The sequence below is a fragment of the Gopherus flavomarginatus genome, chromosome 2 (genome assembly GCF_025201925.1).
Source record: "Gopherus flavomarginatus isolate rGopFla2 chromosome 2, rGopFla2.mat.asm, whole genome shotgun sequence".
Lineage (NCBI taxonomy): Eukaryota > Metazoa > Chordata > Testudines > Testudinidae > Gopherus > Gopherus flavomarginatus.
The window spans coordinates 229,753,006-229,777,832 of NC_066618.1; the positions used below are offsets into that span (position 1 = coordinate 229,753,006).

General features: G+C 43.5%; 1 protein-coding gene across 1 annotated transcript in view; it reads left to right on the forward strand.

Annotated features, from left to right (window-relative positions):
* Window positions 1–340: 340 nt before the first annotated feature.
* The window catches only part of RGS20 (regulator of G protein signaling 20), a 34,565-nt gene continuing 10,078 nt past the window's right edge, over window positions 341–24,827 (forward strand). The window contains exons 1-2 of the mRNA XM_050938942.1: window positions 341–420; window positions 22,535–22,683. Coding sequence (XP_050794899.1) covers window positions 22,538–22,683 — 146 coding nt within the window. The 5' untranslated portion in view covers window positions 341–420; window positions 22,535–22,537. The remainder of the gene's footprint in view (window positions 421–22,534; window positions 22,684–24,827) is intronic.

Below are 24,827 nucleotides of genomic sequence, written 5' to 3' on the forward strand. Positions count from 1 at the left end.
CATGCGTGTGTTACCATCTGGGAACTGACTGGGTTTAGGGGAAGGGAAAGGTCGCCTCCCAAGGCAAGGTGTTGTGCGGGAACTGAGCGAGGTAGAGACTTGGCATTCACGGTTCATTTCTCATTTACTTCGGTCTAGTCCCTTCCTCCTTCCTGTCCTGGGCTGTTGCTCTTCCCTACCCATAACAAGAGCTCGGGAAGGCCGGCCGGACGCATATCCCGGGCATTCTGGTGGTGATTGAAGACGTGGGGGGGGGGGGAGATCAAGCCAGTGGAATATACAGTAAAATAAGCATCCTATAAAAGCTCGGGACGCATGCGCATGGCTGGCGAGCTGCTGTCTCTGGGTGAGTAGCCCACTGCTAACGGATGTGATCAAGGCAAAGATTTCCATCTGGCTCCCGGGACTGATGGTGAAATTGTAAGTACTCTCCAGCCCTACAGTGCTGAGCCTGGACGGCCCAGCGGCTCGGCACGTGGGAGGCGTACGGGGCTTTGGCTTTGCCTGGCTGGGTTTGCAAAGTGTATTTTGGGGCATGAGAATAACAATCGACTGTTTCCTGGTCTGGGAGACCGAGAGGCGCTTCTGGATGGCACTCGCTGTCCCTAAACACGGGGGAGGGAGGGTGTCTCTTTGGATCACCCCCCACATTGAAGTTTGGGGGGTTTCCAGGCGTTTCTTCCATTGCGTGCCTGGGAAGCCTCCTTCGGTGTAAAGGCAGGATCCCTCGCTGCGGCAGATCGTTGCATTGTCCCTGGCAGGCAGAGGGGGATCCGGGGGTGTTTACACGCAGAGCACAGGTGCGGCGCTGGCTCAGGTGTGATCTCACGCGGGCGGCGGGGGCCGGGGGAAGGGGGCTGGCGGCCAGCATGGAAGCCAGGGCTGCCCTGGTTCGTGGGGCTAGACCTGGCGGGCAAGGGGAGCTCGCTTCAGCCTGTGCAGGCGGCGGTGGGTGGCTGCACTGGCCGGAGTGTGAGGGCCAGGGGCAGTGGCTGGCCTGTGGCGCGGAGCCCGTAGCGCCGTGCCCTGGGCGGCGGGCTGCAAGTTCGCTGCGGGGAGGCGGGTGGGGGGTCACTCGGCCGCTTTCCACGGGCGAGGGGCGCAAGGCGCCTTCTGTGGGCAGCCCTTCCTCGGCGGCGGGCAGGGAGCCGCTGGGGAGCAGGGACCCGCTGCACCCCGGAGCCCGCTTGCTGCGAGGGCAGCGGGACCTGGGAAGGCTCCTGCCTAGTGCAGGCGCTGCCTGTCCAGGGGCCGCCTCGGCTGCTCCCAGCGCCGGGAGTGCAAGGAAACCCCCCCTGTGGCGCAGCCCTGGAGAGGGGATGGTCCCGCCGGCTGCGGGAGGCGGGGGTGCCCCTGGGGGGACCCAGAGCGCGGCAAAGGAGACTCCGAGAGCGCAGCCGCGGTGCCCCTCAGAGGCGCCGGAGCGAGCCCCGCCCGCCCGCCTGCAGGGAGGGGCTGCGCCCCCGGCGCGCGCTCGGAGAGAGGCGAGCCCCGGGGCGGGCGCGGTGCTTGCTCCGTCTGGCGCTTTGCCCGCCCGCCGTTCCGGCGCGGAGCTGGAAGCCGCCGAGCCAGGGCAGCCCCGCACCGCCACCGCAGCCTTTGCCTGCCAGTGCGCTCCTCTTGGTGCGGAGCGCCAGGCGGCGCCGTTTGGCTCTGCAAAGCAGCCAGGGGAGGAGGCTCCCGGACGATCTACTAAACCCCGTGTCTGTAGCTGAGGTAAGGGGGGGCAGGGGCCCCCCCCGGTGCTCTTTTTCCTTGAGTTTTCTAGGAATGAGGGAACTGGTTGAATTACACCTAGAGAGTCCTACAAAGCCCAGAGCGTCCTTAGCCTCCTCTCTCCAGCAACAGTCCCACGGAGTTCAGTGAAAGTCACTAGGATCTCTGCCCCGGAAGGACAGCAGGACTGGCCCATTACCTACGTGCCCACCCACTGCCTGAGCCCCAGACTAACGCAGTTCTTACTAGGGATGTCACAAAACAATCAAGTAATAAAGTCAACATTTGTTTCAGGGCGAACAAGTGTTCCCATGATTCCACCATCACAGACCCTTTAAATGAGGTATATATTCTGTGGGCAAGAAAAAAGACCTTTTCCTGAGATCGGTCATTTCTATGGCATTAAACAGAGGGGAATGGGTAATGAAAATTAGACAACTGCAGAAGTTAAATATGATTATCTTTGCACAAGCCAGTAGAAATTACAGTAATTTAATATAGAGGTCATTTCATCTATACAGTCACCCATTATTTCATTTTTGTTGTTGCAAAAAATACATAACAAACGTGTATGCTAGATGGTCATTTCTACAAAAGACATTTAGGCTACTTGCATACCACTCACTTTTCTGTACCCATTGTATCCACAACACACTACCACTGGCTTCAGGAATCAATAGGGCTAAATGCTGCTAGTGTCAATAAACTACATTATTACTATACAGTATGATGGAAGCCAGTTCACAGTACAACGCACCACCAATATGTTATGATGGGAGTCAATTTAAAATGAAGAATGAGGGTGTGTTTCTAAACTCAGAATGAAATCCCAACTGAAAAGTATGTTCAAGCCTCCTGAATGATTTGATGAAAACCATATAGCTACACTACCCTCAACTATTATAACATACTACAGAAATAAGATATGGGCAACCTTATTTATCCTTGATTCTGCTTACCGATATCAATATCTATATGCATATTACCACCTGCATTTGAAATCATTATGCATAGAAGCAGTACTTTTTCCTAAGTCTGTGGTTTCACTTCAGAAATGTTATTTCACACACACATACTCTTGAAGCAAATGGTCTAAATTTTCAGAAATAACTAATGATTTTGGGTGCCTCCGTTTTTGGCTGTCCAACTTGAAACACATTAAATGGACTCTAATTTTCAGAGCATGGAATGCTCAGCACATCTGAAAATCAAGCCTCTTTAAGATATCTCAAGATGAACAGCCAAAAATTGAAACAGCCAAAAAATCACCAGATGCTTCTGAAAATTCACACCAATCTTTCAGGCACTAAGGAAATTTTATCCTCTGGAAGCAGTGCTTCTGGGAATTATGGCTGAAATATGGTAGTACTAGTGGATAAGCAAAGTCACAGTTATCAAAATATCTATCCAAGGATTGGTGGACCCTAAATTTCTATTTAGGGACTGGATTTTGAACTCTTTGAAGAGTTACCTGCCATTTGTTTGTATGAAGTCCACAAGCTATCACTTGATTTATTTTCTTATATTACACAAACAGCAAATCTGGACCTGATTCTGATCTCACATCAGGTTTACACTGGTAACTTAGTGGACTTCAGTGATATTACTCCCGTGTTTCACCTGTACAAGCAAGATTAGACTCAGTTTTTCTGTGTCCAGTGTAGCTATATATATGCAGGAATTTTTCAGTGTGGTCAGATTCCAGTATGGTACAATCTGAAGTGGATTGCAATGGTCGGGTCTAATAGGGAATGCTGTGTGAATCAGTATTTAATGCACTACAAGATGAGTCACCATGATGCAAACCAGCTTTCAGACCAGTGCAGTGTCAGTCAGTTCCTAACACAGTTCAGTGAGTCATATCCAAGCACCTAGTACAATATATGACTCATTGACTAAAACAGCACCATGTGATTCCAATACCCAGTATGAGCTGTCAAAGCCTCTGTGTGAAATGAGTCAGTTCATAGTACAGTAGAATGGGATTTTTTGGAGGCCATTCATAACTAAGCATGATGTGACTGTGCGCTCAGAGGATATGGTATGATGGGAGTCAGCAGAGTATATCAAGTTGAGTAGTAATCCACTATGCGCAAGAGTTCCATCGTTTGTATAGTAAAGTGGCTTGTAAAATATCAAGCTGAATGAACATATTTTAGCCAACTGTATTAAAAAAAATTGAGGCAAATGTTTTCATTGGATATGAAAGCCAGAAGTAGTAGAATTGGCAAATTTCTATATTCTCTGTATTTGGGGTTATTGGTTCCTTGCTGTTTTACATGTCCTACGGTAGATCCTCAGCTACTGTAAATTGTCAGAGCTCCATTAAAGTCAACTCCAGTTGTCACATGAGATAAGTCAATGGAGCTATGACCAGCTGAGGATCTGCCCTGTGGTGTATAATAGGGGGCTGACCATGATTGACACTCATCTGGCATTGTGAAGGGACATTGAAGTGAGAGTAAATTATGAAATTACTCTAAAGCCCCATTGCACTGCCAGAACAGTCTAAAGTATCCTTAATATTAAAGGAGAAACAGGTCACAGATATTTATCACCTACCTTATCCATGGGTATATCTATGTATGTTATTTTTTCTGTATGCACAATATATTTAAGATTCTATTGCCAAAGGCTATCATAATTTCTATACATTCTAGCTGAACTGGCACATAAATGCCAAGGTTATGTGTGTTAGAATTACATACTTTCACTGAGGTCTCATGCAACAGTGGAAGCCCAGAGAGAAGTTTTGATTTTACACAAAATTGGTGCAGTATGTGTGGGGCATCCTCTCAAAAAAGAAACACTGAGACATGGAGAAAAAACCTGTTTCTTTAGAAAGAACGGCAGGTTTTATGTAGAGGACGGTTTTGGTGTGAGGATTGTTATGAGGATGTCAGGTTGGGAGAGAGAGCTCAGTGGTTTGAGCACTGGCCTGCTAAACCCCAGGGTTGTGAGTTCAATCCTTAAGGGGGCCATTTGGGGATTGGTCCTGCCTTGAGCAGAGGGTTGGACTAGATAATCTCCTGAGGTCCCTTCCAACCCTTATGATCATGCAAGGTGCTGAATGCCTCCTGTAATGAAAGCGTATCACAGACCCTTGCAGGATCAGATCCTAAACTGTAAGTGAAATGAGTTGTGTACAGTTCCCTGTTACTGTGTGGGTGTGTTGCATTTCTAAGTGTTCTCTTTGAAATGTAAAGCAATGTTTTAATCTGTATAGATGAACAGAGCTCTTTGCAGGGGCTGCTACTCTGAAAAAATAAGCCACAGATGAAGGCAACCAACCTAGTTTCTCTCCATCTATAAATCATTTTATATAATACTTCTGAGTTTCCCCTGAATCCCACATAGAGGGAGACTACTTTCTTTTGTAATCACACTCACTGATCTTCTATTGGTCACTGATCCAATTCTATTCCAACACCCTCTTTGATGAAGCATCCTAGGTGGCTGCTAATATCATCTATACAGAAAGCTGATCTTGTTTTCTTCCATTCCCACCACCTCAGGCCACCTAATTATCACTGCCGTGTACAGTGGTACAGGAACAGACATCCCAAGTTCTTCCCAACTCTAGTTCATCAAAGTGACTCAAGGTGTGTGTTTATTAACATAAATGATAACTACTCTCAATTTAAAACATTGCCCTTTTTGATGCAGAAAGCTTATTTGTCACATTAATCAATGGAGAGGAAGTGGAGTCAATGTCAAGCTTTCTAAGGGCCCAGTCCTGTTCTCATTATGATCAATTACAATCTTACCCTGACTTCAGTGAGAATATGTTCCAGCCTTAAACACTCTCATATTGCAAGTATATAAAACAAGGCTTTTGAAAGCAAGATTTACCTTGAACTTACACTCACTCATAACTTTTTTGTGACAATGGTAAGGAATCACAGAATCACTTTCTTCTAACTCATTGATGGGCACCATAGAAAAGACTATGAATAAAAATAGTGAATGACAGTAGAGTGATTAACAAAATATTCATAGTGGGTCTGATCCAAAGCCCATTGAAGTCAATGGGAGGTTTTTCATTGTCTTGATAGGCTTTGGATCAGGCCCAGTATAATGACTGAAAAGTGACTGTACTGTGATTATGGAAATCTATGCGCTCTGATTGGCTGTCAGCCATTATTAGACACACACAATGCAGAGAACTCACATACTGTATAATTATTATAAAACAATCATACAATAATGCAAATCAGATCCCCAGAACCAATCAGAGTTCAAGGAACTGCATAATTAGGGAAAGAGCGGGGGAGGAATATTGTACTTGTGCTTCAGTAACTGTACAACATCTTTGCATTGTGGCTAGCTGAGAAAATTCCATTTTGTTGCAATATGAAACAAGGGAAGGATTATGTAATATAAAAGCCTCAATCATTTTTTTTCAGTGCAATTTTGATTTTAAAAATCTGACCTCTGACTATTTATACTGCATGTATTCCTCCTTTGGGTGGTATAGGGAGCTCACATTCCTGCTACAGAGATTAGAAATACTATAAATGTAATAACTCTCTCAACTAAACATCATTTAAGCAGCTTTTAGCCAAAGATACAACTTTCATCCCTGATCTTTGTACTCATTTATGTCCAAAAGGTTAAACATAGAAATGCCACATAATCTGAGTGTCATACAGGCATGCATAAGGGTAGAGAGAGGTTCATATTGCTAGGGCATACATTTAAGCTTTCCATTATTTTCAGATATGTATTTGACTCATTTTAACCCTTGACTGATTTTTAGTAACAATGAGCAGCCAGCAGTTGATTATTGTTAGTTGCATTTGTACATGTTACACACACTACCTATCTTGATAGGAAACATGGATATATCAGATGATGTTTCTTTATACAGTAGACACTTGTTTGCAGAACACCTTGTAAGAGCAACCACCACGTAAAAGGACCGTTTCCCTTGAGAACCTTCCCTGCTGTGCATTGTCCACTTGATAACAACAACATAACCTTCGCTTAAGTGCAACATTTGTGGCATTGTAACATCACATACAGGGGCGGAGATTGGGGGGGGGGAAATGTAGGGGCATTGCCCCACCAAACTACATCTTTCCACTCCGCACCTGACCCCAGCCCTTTAGCACAACTCCAGGGCACGCTGCCCCGTCCACTCGCCCTGCCTGACAGAGTCTGGGTGGAGAGCATGTGTTGGGGGGAGGGTCTGGAAGAGAGGGATTTTGGGGGAGGGGGAAGCTGGTGTCAGGGGAGTAGCAAAGGCACAGGTGCAAACTTTCCTTCTCCCTTCCTGAGCGTCTGGCTTTCAGGCAGAGGAGTGGGGTGGGTTGCTATTTTGCAGTACAGAGTATTGGGGACCCCCTTCCATGCACTGAGCTATCCCATCTGTCTTGGTAGCTAGTGGTGGAGTATGGGTGTGTTGTTTTGCTGTGGGGGGATGGGGAACCCTCATCTCCAGGGCACTGACCTGTCTCCTTCTCCCCTCCTGTTTCCACTGTCCATGTTAGGAGCCACTCTCGCTCCATTGTAGATTGCGCGAGGTGTCCTCCCCAGCCAGCCATCCATCATCAAGGTGGAGCATGAAGCTGCCAGTGGGAACATCCTCAGCCTGTCCCCAGTACTGGGCTTGCTAGGCTGTTTTGCTGACTGGGGGCTCCCCTGCCCCATTTCCCCCAGACTTGGGGTACACACACCCCTCAACTCTCCCCCCTCAACATGACTGCTCCACCCCTTCCAAAACACCATTAGCTCTTCATAAGTCTTTGGTCAGATGACACGTCCCATAACACCAACAGCCGCTTAGGAGCAACATAACAAAAGGGCACCAATATGTTGATACTAAGAAGCATCTGTTGTATCTGGTTCATTGCTTTTTGGGGACATTTTTTCATAACTGAGTAGGCCTTTTTTTAAATTGGGAAAGTGCCAGATTAACAGGACTGGAAACTAAAATCTTCCACTTTTCTACAAAGCAAGCAAACTATAACCAAGATGTTCAAAAATAGCTAGCTTCCAAAATCATTATTTAGGCACCAAAAGCATGTTCTCCGGCCAATTGAAATCAATGGAAGTCTTTCTATGGGCTTTGGTTCAGATCCAAAGTGGCCTGATTATTCAACAGTACTGAGCATCTAGAAAGGGAAGCATTAGGAATTGGTGCCACATGTTAGCAATTCCAGCCATTTACTTCCTTGCCTAAATATGGATTTTAGGAGCCTAACATTGGGCTCTTGCTTTTGAAAATCTTGGTCCATGGCATTGGAAGCACAAGCTTCTCCATTCTGCCACTCAATCTACGTCAGCCCCAACCTGAGCTCTGACCTCTCAGGGCTAAGACTGGCTAATTAGAGGTTAGGGTTTGTGATGTGGACACTTCTCTACCAGAATGAACTGGATTACCAAATTCATTTCCCATTGGCTATTGAACAGCCATCAGATAGTAAAAATTTTTGGTCATGCCCAACCTATATTGGATTTGAATTAGAAAGCTAGAAGGTAAATGGATAATGAGCCCATTATCAATTGCCTGAGTGATCCAATCCCTCTAAGCAAACATAACATGCTGAATTAAATGATAACTATTTTGATTGTTTATATTCGTAAAATTGAATATAGATATTTGTTTTGTTATTGAGCTTAAACATCAAGATGTTTAGAGTATTTGCCTTGACATTTCAAAGCTAATTGTTTGGATGAAGAACAGCTGGCTGAAGCTGAACCCAAGAAAGATAAAGGTGATGCTGGTCGACAGAACAAAGCATTTGGAAGAGTTTTCAGCCATGATGCAGTCTCCTTTGCTGAAAGGTATATCTCCACAATTGGTCAATTTGGTCCATCATTTAGGAATACTATTGGATTTCTTGCTGATGCTAAGCTTTCATGTGGCATCATCAGTGAGTAGGGCTTTCTATCCTCTCCAGCAGTCCAGGAGCCTTTGTCCCATCCTGGCGGACGATGATCTGGCCCCACACCTTTGTCGCTTCTCAGCTGGATTACAGCAATGTGATATATCTGGGCAGCAAGCCTTAAGCATAGTCAAGTATCAGAGGGGTAGCCTTGTTAGTCTGGATCTGTAAAAGCAGCAAAGAATCCTGTGACGCCTTATAGACTAACAGATGTTTTGGAGCATGAGCTTTCATGGGTGAATACCCACTTCATCAGATGCATGTAGTGGAAATTTCCAGGGGCAGGTATATATATGCAGGCAAGCTAGAGATAATCAGGTAGTTCAATCAGGGAGGATGAGGCCCTGTTCTAGCAGTTGAGGTGTGAAAACCAAGGGAGGAGAAACTGGTTTTGTAATTGGCAAGCCATTCACAGTCTTTGCTTAATCCTGAGCTGATGGTGTCAAATTTGCAGATGAACTGAATCTCAGCAGTTTCTCTTTGAAGTCTGGTCCTGAAGTTTTTTTGCTGCAGGATGGCCACCTTAAGGTCTGCTATAGTGTGGCCAGGGAGGTTGAAGTGTTCTCCTACACGTTTTTGTATATTGCCATTCCTAATATCTGATTTGTGTCCGTTTATCCTTTTCCGTAGTGACTGTCCAGTTTGGCCGATGTACATAGCAGAGGGGCATCGCTGACATATGATGGCGTATATTACATTGGTGGACATGCAGGTGAATGAACCAGTGATGGTGTGGCTGATCCCATCCTGGACAATGATCTCACACTTTTACAGGCCTTGGGTGGCAGGCTAGTCCTCGCCCACAGGCAACCTGCCAACCTGAAACATATTCTCACTAGTAACTGCACACCACACCATAGGAACTGTAGCTCAGGAACCAATCCATGCAACAAACCTTGATGCCAACTCTGCCCACATTTCTACACCAGCGACACCATCACAGGACCTAACCAGATCAGCCACACCATCACTGGTTCATTCACCTGCATATCCACCAATGTAATATACGCCATCATATGCCAGCAATGCCCCTCTGCTATGTACATCGGCCAAACTGGACAGTCACTATGGAAAAGGATAAACGGACACAAATAAGATATTAGGAATGGCAATATACAAAAACCTGTAGGAGAACACTTCAACCTCCCTGGCCACACTATAGCAGATCTTAAGCTGGCCATCCTGCAGCAAAAAAACTTCAGGACCAGACTTCAAAGAGAAACTGCTAAGCTTCAGTTCATCTGCAAATTTGACACCATCAGCTTAGGATTAAACAAAGACTGTGAATGGCTTGCCAACTACAAAACCAGTTTCTCCTCCCTTGGTTTTCACACCTCAACTGCTAGAACAGGGCCTCATCCTCCCTGGTTGAACTACCTGATTATCTCTAGCTTGCCTGCATATATATATACCTGCCCCTGGAATTTCCACTACATGCATCTGACGAAGTGGGTATTCACCCATGAAAGCTCATGCTCCAAAACATCTGTTAGTCAATAAGGTGCCACAGGATTCTTTGCTGCTTAAGCATTTAGGAAACTCCAACTAGTACAAAATACTACAGCACATCTTCTTAGCAGCATATGCTACCACAAGCACTCCAGGCCTGTCCTCCATTCTCTACACTGGTTTCCCAGGGAGTGTCAAATCAAGTTCAAGGTCTTGGTCCTTATCCTCAAGACATTCTATGAACTGGGCCCAGGATACCTCAAAGACTGCCAAAAACTCCAGGATGAAGACTGTGGTTGACATCTTACATTGTGCCAGAGGAGTGAACTCTCTGCAGTAAGGATAGGAGACAAGGCTTTCTTGGGAGGTAGGGGGACAGTTCGAGACTGTGGAATGAACGCCCCAAGGAACTAAGGGCCATCCCAAACCTCACCACCTTCCGCTCCAGTGCAAGGCACATTTCTTTGACCTTGCCTTCTCTACCATAAATACATAGCAACATGTATATTGGGAGGAAAAAACACCACTTCCAAAACAAGACTCCACTGCACACACTTCTCCCCCTGGGGAGCGGATGAGAGAGCAAACAACATGTGACAGTTGTTAGTCACATCTCTTAATGCACTGCTGGAAGGCACTCAGACATTATGGTGACGAGCACGGCATGAGAACCTACATTAAATAGACTAGTTTTCCCCTTTTATTTTCAGAATTATTTTGTTGGGCTGTATCTATTTGATTGTTCAGCATGTAAACTTCCATTTAGCGAAGGGTAACCTATTCTGTCAAACAGTAACCAACACCCTCAGAAAATTGAGTTTCCTGTTGCCCTTAACAAACTGCAGAATGAGAAGATCTATTCTTTTCAGGTTACTTTACTTTCTTCCAAAGAAAGTCTTACAGGTCTTATTACCCTGAAACTCTTTTTGAGGCATATTCCATCCTGACTGTGTAGTAATCATCCTTCCATCCTCAAAAGAAAAGTGTTAATATAGTGTTTGATCGTTTTCCATATTTTTCAGAAGTGGGCCCAGATTCACAGGCACTCTCCAGCTGTTCTGTGTTGCTTTGTTGATGCAAAGCAACTGTAAAGCCAGTTTAAGTGTACAGTTAATATGGGTTTACAGCTGTTTGGTGTTCAATGTCACTGTGAAGAGAGTGCTGCTGTTGTGTTGCATTTCATTCTGTAACTTACTAGCACAGAACATCATTCTGTTATTTGCAGTATTCCCCAAAGGGATTATATGCAAGGGAAGATTTGGTGGATTCCAGGAATAGTTCTGTAGGGCTTGTTTACATTTTACCCTGTAGGTCTTACACAATACTCCCATTGACTTTGTGACATCTTCCCTGTCATCTGTCCATCCTCACCAAATCTGTTAACTTTAAAAACATGAACAAACTTTGGAGTGAGGAATACTGCCCTACAGATCCAAGTGCAAGGTATGGATCACCCCCTCTCCTATGGAAGGAAGTCTCATCCATCTTTGCTACACCATTCCCTCCTTCTTTCAGAATTTTCTGACAGCTCTCCACTGGTTTGGAGATCTGTGTGGGAGAATAGGGCAGGGACTAGGGAGAATTGGGACAGGGGAGTTGAGGCAATGTCGCCACGTTAACCCTGTGGAGATGACCTGAGGAAAAATGTAGAAATTGGTATTCTATTACTTTTCTCACAGAACTTCCCTTGAGATGACTGTGTCCAAATAACAAGGAAAATGTTCAGACAAAATAAGGGGATTTTATAAAACAGCTAAATGAATGTCAAAGAAAGAGTCCAAGTCTGTGGATCACAAGAGGCAATAAGACAAGAAAGAATTCATAATTCCTCAGTTTAACAACTTTTTGTATTAAGTCTGGCCTATGAGAGAATTCACTTTTATTTGCAGCGTTAGCACAAGGATCTGACCCAGTGCCTAGGAGGTGTAAATCACCATAGCATCACTGACTTTCAGTGAAGCTTCATTGCTTGCCACCAGCTGAAGATTTGGCCCACAAGCAAGTGTTATCATTGTTAATATTTCATGTATGAAACATAGGGTGGGTTTTACTTTAATCATGCAGGATACAAATATTGATGAAGAAAAACACCTTTTTTCATGTTGATGGACACGTTGTACTTCATCAGTCAGAAAAAAAAAAAAGACAACATTGCTATTAACCAGGACTAGATACATGTAAAAGCAGCTATTAATAATAAGTAATATCAGGTGTAACCCTTGTAGATGAACATCTCTCCTTTTAGCTCTAACAAGTCTCTGATTCTCAAATGAATTATTATTCTTGGTGTGCTTATGTCACAGAAAGCTGTATTTACTGATTGCTGTTTTCAGAGCATGCACCTGGGAATAAGTAGCCAGAATATTTTAGCTGAGGGAGTCACAGTTGCTCTGATATTTAAGGAAGAATGAATGTGGTTTATTCATCTGCTAACTTCATTGTATGACTTTTGTCTGAGCAAGAATCCAGCAAGTGTTGATTACTGATTCTTTCCAATTTCAATAGAAAACTGACTAAGAAATAGTCTTCTGTCAGGTTATGTGTGATCCATCCTTTGACAGGACCAGGTGCATAAGGATGTATGTAAATGTTATTTTCTTAGGAACATGTCCTATGTATCCAAGCTGTAGCATTTAAGATGCATCCACCACCCTTACATTCTCTCTCTCTCTCATGTCCCAAAGCTCAAGGCCATTCCTGCTTAAAAATGAGGAAGTCTTCAAAGTTCCCAAATTGACTGTTCAGCAGTGCAACTCCATTACTGACCCCCTGCACACAGAGGGCTGAGGACTTGCCTCTAGCACCTCAGTTCCAACTGGTTCAATGAATCAGAGCTCATAACTCAAACCTGGATCTGACACGTAACACAGAGTATAGCAACCAGACTGGCTGGGCTGTGGGCCAAATTTAAGCTCTCATTTGTGCAGATGTATGAAGAGAGGCAGCCAGGAGAGGAGGAAGATTTGTGCCTGGCTTCCTCTCTGCCCCTTTTGCCACCTGTGGAATCTACACATTCTCGGTAGCCAGAGTGCGGGAGTGGTCATTCTGAGCTAAGCTGGGCTGGAGGGGAGCAATATTAGTGCATGTTAATGCTCCTTGCTTTGTTGGGATTCGTCACGTCTGCAATAATACAATTGATTTCCATGCTTGTTGCTCAATGGAAGGCACTTTGATCATTCTGCTCAATGGAGGGCACTTATAGCATTTGTTTTACTGGTATTGTTCATACATTATCTAACAGCAAAAACTTGGCACAAGGTTGTGAGGTATTTTTATTAGGATTTGTTTGGGATAGAGTCAGGATCGGATTAAGGCAGGGACTTTAGGGGCTGCATCCCAGGGCCCTGGCTCAAGGAGGGGGCTGCAAAAATAAATCACCGGCAGCGATCTCCAGGCCAGTGCAACAGGGCACTGAGACAGGATGCCTGCATGCCGTGGCCCCACGCCACTCCCGGAAGTGGCCGGCTGCTAGCACGTCTCAGTGGCCCCTGACTGGTGGGCAGGGAGGCAGCTTTGTGTGCTGTCTCCACCCCCAGCACCATCCCCACAGCTCCCATTGGCCGGTTCCCAGCTAATGGGAGCTATGGGGGCATCGCTTGTGGGCACGTGCAGCTCATGGAGATGCTGTCCCCCTCCCCACAGGGGGCAGGCAGAGAGGTGCTAGCAGCAGGCCGCAGACACTTCTGGGAGCAGCTTGGGGCCATGGCATGCAGACAGCCTGCCTGAGCACCCTGCTGTGCTGTGGGCTGGGAGCCACCTGTGGTAAGCGCCAGAGCCTACACCTCATACTCCCTCCTCTACCCCAATCCTTTACCCCAGATCAGAATCCCCCTCCTGCACCCAAACTCCCTCCCAGACCCTGCACCCTCTTCTACACCCCAACCCCCTGCCCCAGCCCCCTCCTGCACCAAACTCCCTCCCAGGAAAAAGACTTGTACACAGGGGCCTCACAAAATGTAATAGCCCTGGGCCCATGGGAGAGTTAATCCGGCCCTAGGGATAGATGGAAGGGAATAAACCAAGGCCAATGAAATGTAACATCATTACTGAGAGCTGCACATTTAGACCCATATACAGCAAGGCTCTTAAGCACATGTTTAAATTTAAAGACCATGAGTGGGATTATTCACATTCTTAAACTTCAGCATGTGCTTGAGCACTTTGCTGGATTAGGCCATAGAGCTAAAAACAGTTTATGCTCAGTTTCGTTGAGCATAAAAACAAGAGCTGGTCAAACAAAATGTTCCAATCCAGTGATAATTGAGTGCTACAGCAATGTCTATGGTAAATCCAAATCTGCTCTGTAGAGAAGGGGCTGTTTGCTGAATGTTTGTATGTGAATGTGATGTTTGAAAATGGTGCTGGATTGACATGCTCTGAAGGCTGACGTTCATTTGAGCTACAGAGCAAGCACTGCATTGGTGGCAGGGGCAGCATCAGGTTCCACCATTGTCTCCAGGGAGAAAGATTCTAATTTCAAGGCCATTCTGGCTTTAGCATCTCTGCTAATTTGCACCCTTGTCTGCAAGCCTGTCACCAAACCTGATGTCAGTTTTTGTGATGTGTTCTCCCCATTGACCAAGCAATGAATGGAGACCAACTCATTTCATATAAATCACTTACCAATCAATGGATTGCACTCAGTACCTAGTTTTGGTCACTAACCTGATCTGAAAAGATGATCTTCTGGTGACAGGCTCCAAAGCCTCTAGCTAAGAGACCAAACGCTGAGAAGCCTTCTATGGCAGGTGATAGTTTGTGTGAGTTTCCTACACCTCCACTGCACCCTGCAAAACAGAGCTCTGACTTGGAATGCTACAATATGAAAGGAGTAACAAGCAATTTAGAGACATGGATAGGGACATATCCAGTGTGTAGAATGCTAGTCCATAAGTCCCAGACCCTGTGAAGGGAAGGAGCACCCCTTCTCCTCTCGATCACCCACAAAAGCAGTTGTAGCCAAGATGAGCACAGGTTATTTCACACTATTGGAAATCAGGCATGAGAATTCTGCACTCAGTCTCTCTGCTCTGCACTTCTTATGCACATGGTAATTTTCCTTGGCATATAATCCATTCATTTCGTTTGTATGCTGATCACCAGGGTTTAACTCTTTACACCTCTAGCAAACAAATGTGTACGTTCCCTCTGAGAGCTATAACGTTTTCAAAGTCCATCAGTCATCACAAGCTCTTAATCTTGGTCATAGTGCTGAATTTTGATAGAATTTCATTTTAAAACATTTTTAGCTTTCCTGTAAACACTTTTACACAGACAAAATTGGCATTTTCACAGTGCTGCAGGGCAAGAAAGTCATTGGGCAGACTCTAGAAACTGTTATGGGTGTAGAGGTGATGTTTCCTGCTGCTTTCCCCACTTAGGGAAATGCATGAAATTCACAGGGTAGAGTCACACATTGCTAGAGTGGAAACACTTCCTGAACAATGCAAAACACTATGAATTCTCTATTCCACAACATTCCCCTTTCATCTCTAGATTATTTTAGATCGGGGTTCTCAAACTGGGGGTCGGGACCCCTCAGGGGATCGCGAGGTTATTACATGGGGGTCGCTGGCTGTCAGCCTCCACCCCACACCCTGCTTTGCCTCCAGCATTTATAATGGTGTTAAATATATTAAAAAGTGTTTTTAATGTATAAGGTCACCAGTACAAAAGTCTGAGAACCCCTGTTTTAGCTCATGTTGAGATTGCATATGTTGCTACTTGTATGTATTGTCAATTTTTTTATAAACTATTCAAAGACAACAATTTCCACAAAATGCAATTTCTAATTGAAATTTTTCATTGTTCAGAAGATCTGAGGTTGGAAAATAAGTATTAGGGCCCAATCCATCCAGAAGTCAGTGGCAAAGTTTCCATTGACCTCAATGAGAGCAGAATTGGGCCCATTGCCCAAATTATTTTTCCCCTCCAAATACCCTTGTGGAAAAATAACCTTTACAAAATACCAGCCATTGATTCTGTGTACTGTAGCAACAGGATCACAAATGAATAATTCCTCCTGATTAATATCTACTGCTAGTCTCATCACTGATTAAAAGATCATATACAGTAGCTTATCTGCTGATAAACTTAAACCCTTTCGCACCAACTGCATAATTCAGTCAACATTATCTCACTCATACCCTAATTAGCAGCTGCAGCGTTACACACAAATATAACAAAACTGCATGATTTAACAGCAGGAAACACAAACTTTCCATATTGTCTAGAGCATCTTAGTTTACTGAAGTTAAAATATGAACTGGCTCCAAGTGGTAGATGTGTAACTTGTAATCGGAACATATAATGAAAATATATCTGAAAACAAAGAATATAAACATTAATTCTAGACAGTGTTCAAAAATCTTCCTCCAGCCAGGCATTCTGTCCAGTCATTCTATCATAGAAACTGTTTTTATAGGCCTGGGTCAAATCACCCATTCCTATGGTGAAGCCAACGGAGGGGGGTTATGGGGAGGAAAACACTGAAATTCTCTGTGCTTAGGCACTCCCAGATTGTTTAATTGTTCCTCTGTGGGTAGCTATGGGTCCCCAGAGCCTACGGGTTCTGCATCGATCTTACGGGATCTGATGCAGACCATCCATGTAGCAGCACTTTGCTTTTGTACTGGCTCTGGAATGCCAATGTCCCCTGTCATCCCCATTAGAGCCATGGATTTCCCAGCCTTCCTGAAACTTCCTTTAAAGGATTTTTCCCTACAGCAAATGTGGGGCCCTAGGAAAGGTAATACTGTCCTTGCATTGGCTGGATAAATGGTGAAAATTTATTTTTTAAATTAAAGTTAGTCACACTGGCACTGGGTACTGATATGTCTTGCAAAAAACTGCCAGAGAAACATCAAGGCCAAAGGAGTGTGAGCCAAGTAGTTAGGACCCTGATCTCCTGGTTGAAATTATTGTGTATGTGAACAGCACCATGGTGAATGTAATACTGTTGGCTGTTAGGGAGCAGCTTTTGCAGGTCATCTTCAAGGAAACTTCCCTCTTGTTGATCCTGTAGGTACATGGTAACTTTCTCTTGCACACACAAGACATGTATTTTCAGTCTAGACGTGAACTCCTGACTCAATTAAAGTCAGTAGGAATTTTGCCATTGAGTTCACTGGGACCAGGCTTTCACTCTACATACCTGTGATGAAAGCCTAATCAAGTGCCACAGCATATGAACTGCAGTGTAAAAAACTCTCCCCCCTACCATCCCTGTAAAGTCCCTGTGGTAATTATCAGGAGTCATGTCACATCTTTGAATGGTGAAAATCTACCAGCCACATCCTTAGATGCGTGAATTGGAAGAATTGGTCAACTTGGTCACTTACATGAAAAGTTGTTGGAGCAATTGAAGACAACTGTTACATCAGCAGTGAAGGAAAATATCTCAGAACAGTATTTGAACTGACATTCCTTTAAAAACTTATTTCCTAATTTATGGTTGTAGAAAATATCAGCCACAATATTGCATTTATTTTGGTGGCCCTTTCTTAAATTCAGCTGTTCTCAATCAGTTTTAATTAATCTCAGCTGCTAAACTTGAAAGAGGTACATTCACCCAGCAATATAGCATATCACCATACCTGGCTACAAAATTATAAAAGATTGTTCTGTGTATGCACACTATGTGATTTTCAAACACTTGTGTCCAAGTCTCCATTCTGTCGGAGTTATGCTCAGTACAGAAACTTGGACGGTCAGCTGTGGCTTCAACAATGCTCTAGTTTAATTACAAGTTAGATGTAGGAATCATTGAGTGAAATTCTATGGCTTCTATTCTATTACACTAGACTAGATGAGCATAACTGTCCCTTCTCACCTTAAAATCTGTATTGAGGGCTATCCAGAGAGTGATTCTGTCCCCAGCATGCTAGAGCAGCCTCAAGGCTGCTCTAATTTAGACTGCTGCAACAGAAAATAAATGGAATGCAGTGAACTCTTGCTACACACCCTCGCCCCTGGCCATGCTGAGGATGAGGGAGGGGGAAGCAGTCTACCAGCTCTACATCACATCACCAGGGACTATTTTACCCCATTTATGTTTTATCCTGCCAAAAAGCCAGGTTGGAACTGAGAATTGCCTCCAAGAGAGCTACCCACCCCTTGAATAGACTAAAAAAGACCAAAGGGAATTTTAAAACAACATTCCAGCTCTGCACTTTTGGCATGATTTTCAACCCAAAGTGTAACTCTTTCAAAAAGTGATAACTGCTTGTAAATAAGGTCATTCACTAAGGCTGCCCTCTCAGTAATAGATATCACATCTCTCAGTAATCACATTAGTGATCCTTTAGCACAAGTGAGTCAGATTCTCAGTTGGTGTAAGTCAGAACAGCTCTATCAGAGTCAGCTGAGGAGCTAACAGCATTTGTTTGACCTGAAAGACTTATACATGTTATATGGCTGATTGAGCTTTGAAGGAGGAATATTGTGGAGCACACATTTTTTTCCCCTCCCTAAAGTGAGATCTCTGCTCTGCTGATTTAAAAGAACAGCTGAGTTTGAAGAAGAAATGAAGGACCTGATTCTCCTATGCCTTGCACTTTGTGTGGTCATTTACTCCAGTGTAAACTGGGTGTAAAATGCTACTAAATCAGATTAAAGATAGGTTTGAGCTTCTGCATTCAGATTCAGAGTCAAAGTTCTTCAAAACGTAAGGTGTCCATATGTAAGATTGTGTCTCTGGCCCATTGCTAACGTTGACATTTACACATAGAATATAAAGTTTAACTTTCTTTTGTAGATTCCTACATACAATACTTGGTGGAACAACTGATATATCTATCTTGGCCCTATCATCATGATAGCTGAGACCCTATACAAAATCAACTTTCCTCTGAAAACAATACTGCAAATGGCCGCAGACCTGATCCAGGCATTCTGAGATTGATGTGGCTTGGAATCAAACTATTGCTCTATCTCAAAATGGTCAGATTGTCACTGTGATATTAGTCAGAATCAGCATGGTCCAGAAAATAAAGTGAAATCCTGGCGCCATTGAAATCAATCATAAAACTTCCATTGACTAATGGAGCCAGGATTTCCTTCCTGGAGTCTATTCCTAGCTCTCCCATTTACTTGCTGTGTCTCTTTGGACAAGTCACATCATCTCTCTCTGCCTTGGTTTCCCCTTCAGCCTCCCTCCCGGACTGTAGATTGTAAGGTCTTTGGGGGGCAGAGATGGTCTTTTACTGTGTTTGTATAGCCCTAAGCATAACGGGGCCCAATCTCAGTTTAAGCCTCTAAGCACTACTATAACACAGACTAATAATAATATTGCGATAATGGAGAAGTAGGCATTTTGTTTTACAGTGAGGATCTGCTCAGAAATGTGACTATGAAAGACAGCTTTGATTTAAGAGATCTGTTTGTATTTAGAATGCTTTAGTGACTAAAGTAAGCGTGAATGAAGTGATGTATAATGCCACCTGCTTTATTACAGTTCAGTTCATTTCTAAAACCAAAGTGGTGTTAAAAATATTAAGAGACCCAATCATCTTGTCATTTGCATGCACACAACTGCTGTGGATTCCCAAAAGAGCTGCAGGTGCACTATTCATTGGACTTTCCTTAAAGCAAAGTAACTGCTTTGGACTAGTCATCTTTAAACCAATAGCTACGTTCTTGCAGGAACTTCTACTTTTGGTCTCCGTATACTTTTTAAACATTTTTGTGCCATCTTAAAAATGTGTGTTGTCATTTAGAAATATTTACAAAAATCATTTAACTCTGAGCAAGAAAATTACTTCATATTTAAAGGGGAATCTAATGTTTCAGTGTGTACATCTGCTAATGAAGCGTAGAGCTTAAATGAGATGCCATATTGTACCTTTATTTTTTTCCTCCTCAACCCTTCATAAACTATAAACTGGGATATAAATCACATACGATGAATATTGGCTTTACATTCATAAAGCTCTACAGCTTCCAAAAATCCTTTGTTAGAGTGAGCACTTCACAAGCTACATTATAAACAAAACACTATTGGGGGGAGGTGTGAGGAGGCATTTGCTACAGAGATGCTTACATGCTCTTCCCTCACACTGAAGTATACCAGAGAATATCTTGCAAAATAAATTAATCTGAAAGGATAATAAATCTAAAATAGTAAAAATCTAAAATTATAATTTTATAAATAGATCCAAATAAGGATTCTTTGAAATAGGAGATATTTGCGGTGGGTGAATAGGTACATTGACTTATTCACCTCTTTCTCCTATGCCCTTCCCCCTCCAAACACAAAAAACAAAACAGAAGACTAGCTCTCCTAATCAGATCATATATCAATTCAGTTGTAAAGTGGGTTAGAGGTATTTATGTGCACAGAAGCCGCATAAAACATCTACTAAACAAAGCTGGATGAATTATATAAATAGCACTCATTTGATTCCAATTAGAAATTAAACTTTTCTAATTGATAATAAGAAAATGATTACTCCCTACCAGGAGCTGGGAATACGTCAGATATACTATTGTCTCCTGTAATGTTTTGTTTATAATTACTTTTTATTGTAAGCACAAACATGCTTTGTTTTTCAAAAGTAGGTACTGAGAAGAAAGCTGAAAATATTCAGTATTTCCTTCTACTGTAATGAACTTGAAATCTAAGCAATAAAGAAATAAGAATGTACAGATGTATTTTCCTTTTCATATTTATTCTTTCATATTTTAAAATTATCAAGCTGGTATTTTGGGAAGTAATATTCTTGCTTATGTTTTAGATTTTTGGTCATTTATGGACTGGTTGTCAAAGGGAGCAGATCCATAATGGGGCATCATTCTGTGTGTTTTCTCCCTATTATATATGAGCTAAGACATGAAAAAAATATCTTAGCTCTGCTGGTCTGATGTTAACCGACAAAATAGGTGCCTCTGCTGCTGTGCATGACATACACATTTTCCCTTGGACAAGGAGATGGGTTCTAGCCAAAACAAAACAAAAAAAAAACGCTAACCTATATAATAGCATCAGTAAAAGGAACATCAAAAAAAAGCATTGATCATGAATTAATACTGCATTGAGTTGGAATAACCTGCACTTTTTTACATACATGATTTTGTGGTTTTTGTAGCAATGCCTGCTGCATATGGATTGAGCACCTTTCTTGCCACTATAGTCCTGCATAAATATATCTGAACACAGAGAGATGATTTTAACATGATGTTCTCCAGCTCATCAGATAACATCTCATACCAGTTATTGAATCACAATGATCAACTCCCCAAAATCTGCCACTATTAATGGTATTTAAACTCCTCTGCAATTTTGATGGTTTTAGCAACCTACAATGAACAATACCAAAAAGTATCACTTTTCACAGGAGGAAGAATAGCTAAGTATCCAAAATTCATCTAAAATCATAATGAAGTAAAGTGCATTTGTCCCTTTAGGATTTGATATTTTATCCATGTAATGAAGTCAACTTGTAGGGTATAGGTCAATAGGCAGCAAGTCATTCACAGGGAACACACACACACACACACACACACACACACACACACACACGCAATTCTGCCAACCATAAGTTCAAGCTTACAGAGAGGGCTCACAGAAAGTTACATACTTACATGAGAAACTGCAGTGACTCCAGACGGACTAGTCACAAGTTTAAAATTGCATATGTACAGACTTCTTTGCAGGCTTAGGGAACCAAGCAGTTTTCCTAGAACAATCTAGAGGCATCCCATGCTGTCCCCACTATGAACTATCACATGTGGTCTATGGTTATGGGAATAGACTGCTTAAATCTTAATGTTGCCTGGCCCATGTCTATATCTCCTCAGCAGGAAAGTAATTTCCTCCCCACATCACGAAGACTTTGACTTTTGCTTGAAAGAAAAGCTGTGTTAAAGGAACACGGAGTCAGACCCATGACAGTCAGTCAGATCCTAGCCTTTCCCCTTTTCGGTGGTCTAAGGAACAGATTTTCCAACTTTTTCAACACTGACTATGGAGCCCAAATTCTTAAAAAAAAGTTCATCTCCCATTTACACACCTCTAAGCCAGTGCAGAGATCACCAGCTGGGAAAGGAGGAAGAATCAAAGTCTAAACTATAGGTCACTTCACCTTTTTTTCCTTAGAGGTGGCATTATTTCCAAAAACAAAAGTCAAAAGCACAACGAATTAGCAACACTACTGGAAAATAACCACTGGGAGCTTTCCAGCTACAGCTAGCTGAGAGAAGAGGGAACATAAACGACCCCCATGATAACCTTCTTTGAACCCACTTCCACTTTCCACCCAAATCAGTTGTTATAAGAAGGAATCTATTAACCCCTTACATTCTGGAGTGCCTTTACACTTTGTCACAGAACCTCAACAAAGAGGTGGATTTTCCCAGCAGCTTCCAAGGAGAACAGCAGGAGCCATCAGATTCTGAGTTCTTTTGAAAATCTGGCCTTAAATGATACCCAGTGAGTCTTTTGTGCAGAGATTAATTTTTTCCCCTTATTTTGGTTTTTGCAGCCCATGGGATCGGAGCGGATGGAAATGCGCAAACGGCAGATGTCTGTGGCCCAGGAGACACCAAGTTCCACACAGGCACAGCATGGCACTGGGAATCGAGCTTCCAATGCCTGCTGCTTTTGTTGGTGCTGTTGTTGCAGCTGCTCATGGTATGTCTTTTGGTGTCTCAACTCAAACCTACAGGGGTGAGTGATGGCCAGTGATCAGGACAAGAAACAGCATAGCACTTGGGGTAATAATACAAGTTTAGAACAACAGGAAAAAGATGGCTATATTGCAATTCTGGATACAGTTTTCAGCTCCAATTCTTGTGGGTTTTCCACTGAAATAATTAAGGATGTAAAAAGAGTTCTATATACCAGCATCAGCTGGGTGTGTGTGACGGGAGGGCCTAAGATGGCACTTTAAATAAAAAGGTATGTAATTCTTTTCTTAGCACTGCTCTAGGCTGCACGCACATCATGGTAACAATTTCCTTGTTACTAAAGCACCACTCCTGTGTTTGATGTTGTACAAGACAGAACAGTCCAGTTCCAGCACCAAAAAAACCCTTACATTCTAAGGCCTGGCCCTTGTCTACACTAATGGGAAAAGTGTAACTCAAATCGACGTAGCTTAGGTCTACTTACTGCAGGGTCCACCTACGCAATATCAGTGAGAGATGTTCTCCCGTCAACTCCCCTTATTCTTCTTGATGCAGAGGAGTACAGGAGTTGATGGGAGAATGATCTGTGTTAGATTTAGCGGGTCTTCACTAGACCCGCTAAATCAACCACTGATGCATCAATCACTGCTCACTGATATCCCGGTAAGTGTAGAAAAGCCCTAAATAATACAGAGAAGACAAGACACACTGGGAGGCACAGACTAGGGAACGACTAGCATGTAAAAATTATTATTGCTAAGTCATGTCTTCTGGGCACTGTAGAAAAAGTGAGTCATTAGGAGGGTTTTAGACTGGAACAAAACAAAGAGGACATTGATTTTTCAGAGGTACTAAGCACCTGCAGTTCCTGGTAAGTCTATGGATCAACTTCAGGCATCCAAGTCTGAAAATACTGGCCTCTATGCATGAGGAGCTATACTGAAAACGCTTGGAGATGGTTTTGGGGAAAATGGAACATTTAGGTTGGCATCACTGGTGAAGCAAGAAGATTCTTAAGGTTGACGAAAGAATTTTTCTGTTGACCTAGCTACTACCTCTTGGAAAGGTGGATTAACTATATTGATGGAAAAACCTCTTCCATCGATGTAGGAAATGCCTACACTGTGGCATTACAGTGGCACAGCTGCAGCACCATAGATAGGGCCATACCAAATTCAGGGTCCATTTTGGTCAATTTCATGGTCATAGGTTTTTAAAAATCATAAATTTCATGATTTCACCTATTTAAATCTGAAATATCATGATGTTGTAGTTGTAGAGGTCTTGACCCAAAAAGGAGTTGTGTGTGGAGGTGGCGGGGTGGTCCACAAGATTATTGTAGGGGGTGTTGCAGTACTGCTACCCTTACTTCTGCACTGCTGCTGCTGGTGGCCCTGCCTTCAGAGCTGGGCAGCTGGAGAGTGGCAGCTGCTGGCTAGGATTCCAGCTCTGAATGCGGAACTGCCACCAGCAGCAGCGCAGAAGTAAGGATGGCACAGTATAGTATTGCCACCCTTATTTCTGTGCTGCTGCCCGCAGAGCTGGACCCTCAGTCAGCAGCCACCACTCTCCAGCCGCCCAGTTCTGAAGGCAGCAGCACAGAAGTAAGGGTGGCCTGGTATGGTATTGCCACCTTTACTTGTGTGCTGCTGCTGCTGGCAGGGCGCTGTCTGCAGAGCTAGGCACCTGGCCAACAGCCGCCGCTCTCCAGCTGCCTGCTCTGAAGGCAGCGCAGACGAACGGTAATAATGGGACCCTCCTAAAATAACCATCCAACCCCCTTGCAACTCCCATTTGGGTCAGGACCCCCAGTTTGAGAAATGCTGATTTCCCCCATGAAATCTGTATGGTATAGGATAAAAGCACACAAAAAACCAGATTTCACAGGAGACCACCAGATTTCACGGTCTGTAACACATTTTTCGCGGCCATGAATTTGGTAGGGCCCTAGCCATAGGATGTGTGTACAGACTAAGAGATGCTCTAGCTCCAAAAGATGTTATGGTCTTGATGCAGAAATTACTGGCTCGGTTCTATGGCCTGTGTTATACTAGAGTCAGACTAAATCTATAAATTTTGGCCCAGTAAGGCAAATTTAAATGAACTTAGTCTGCAATGTTAAGTTCCTAATTTTGCTTCCTTGCATTA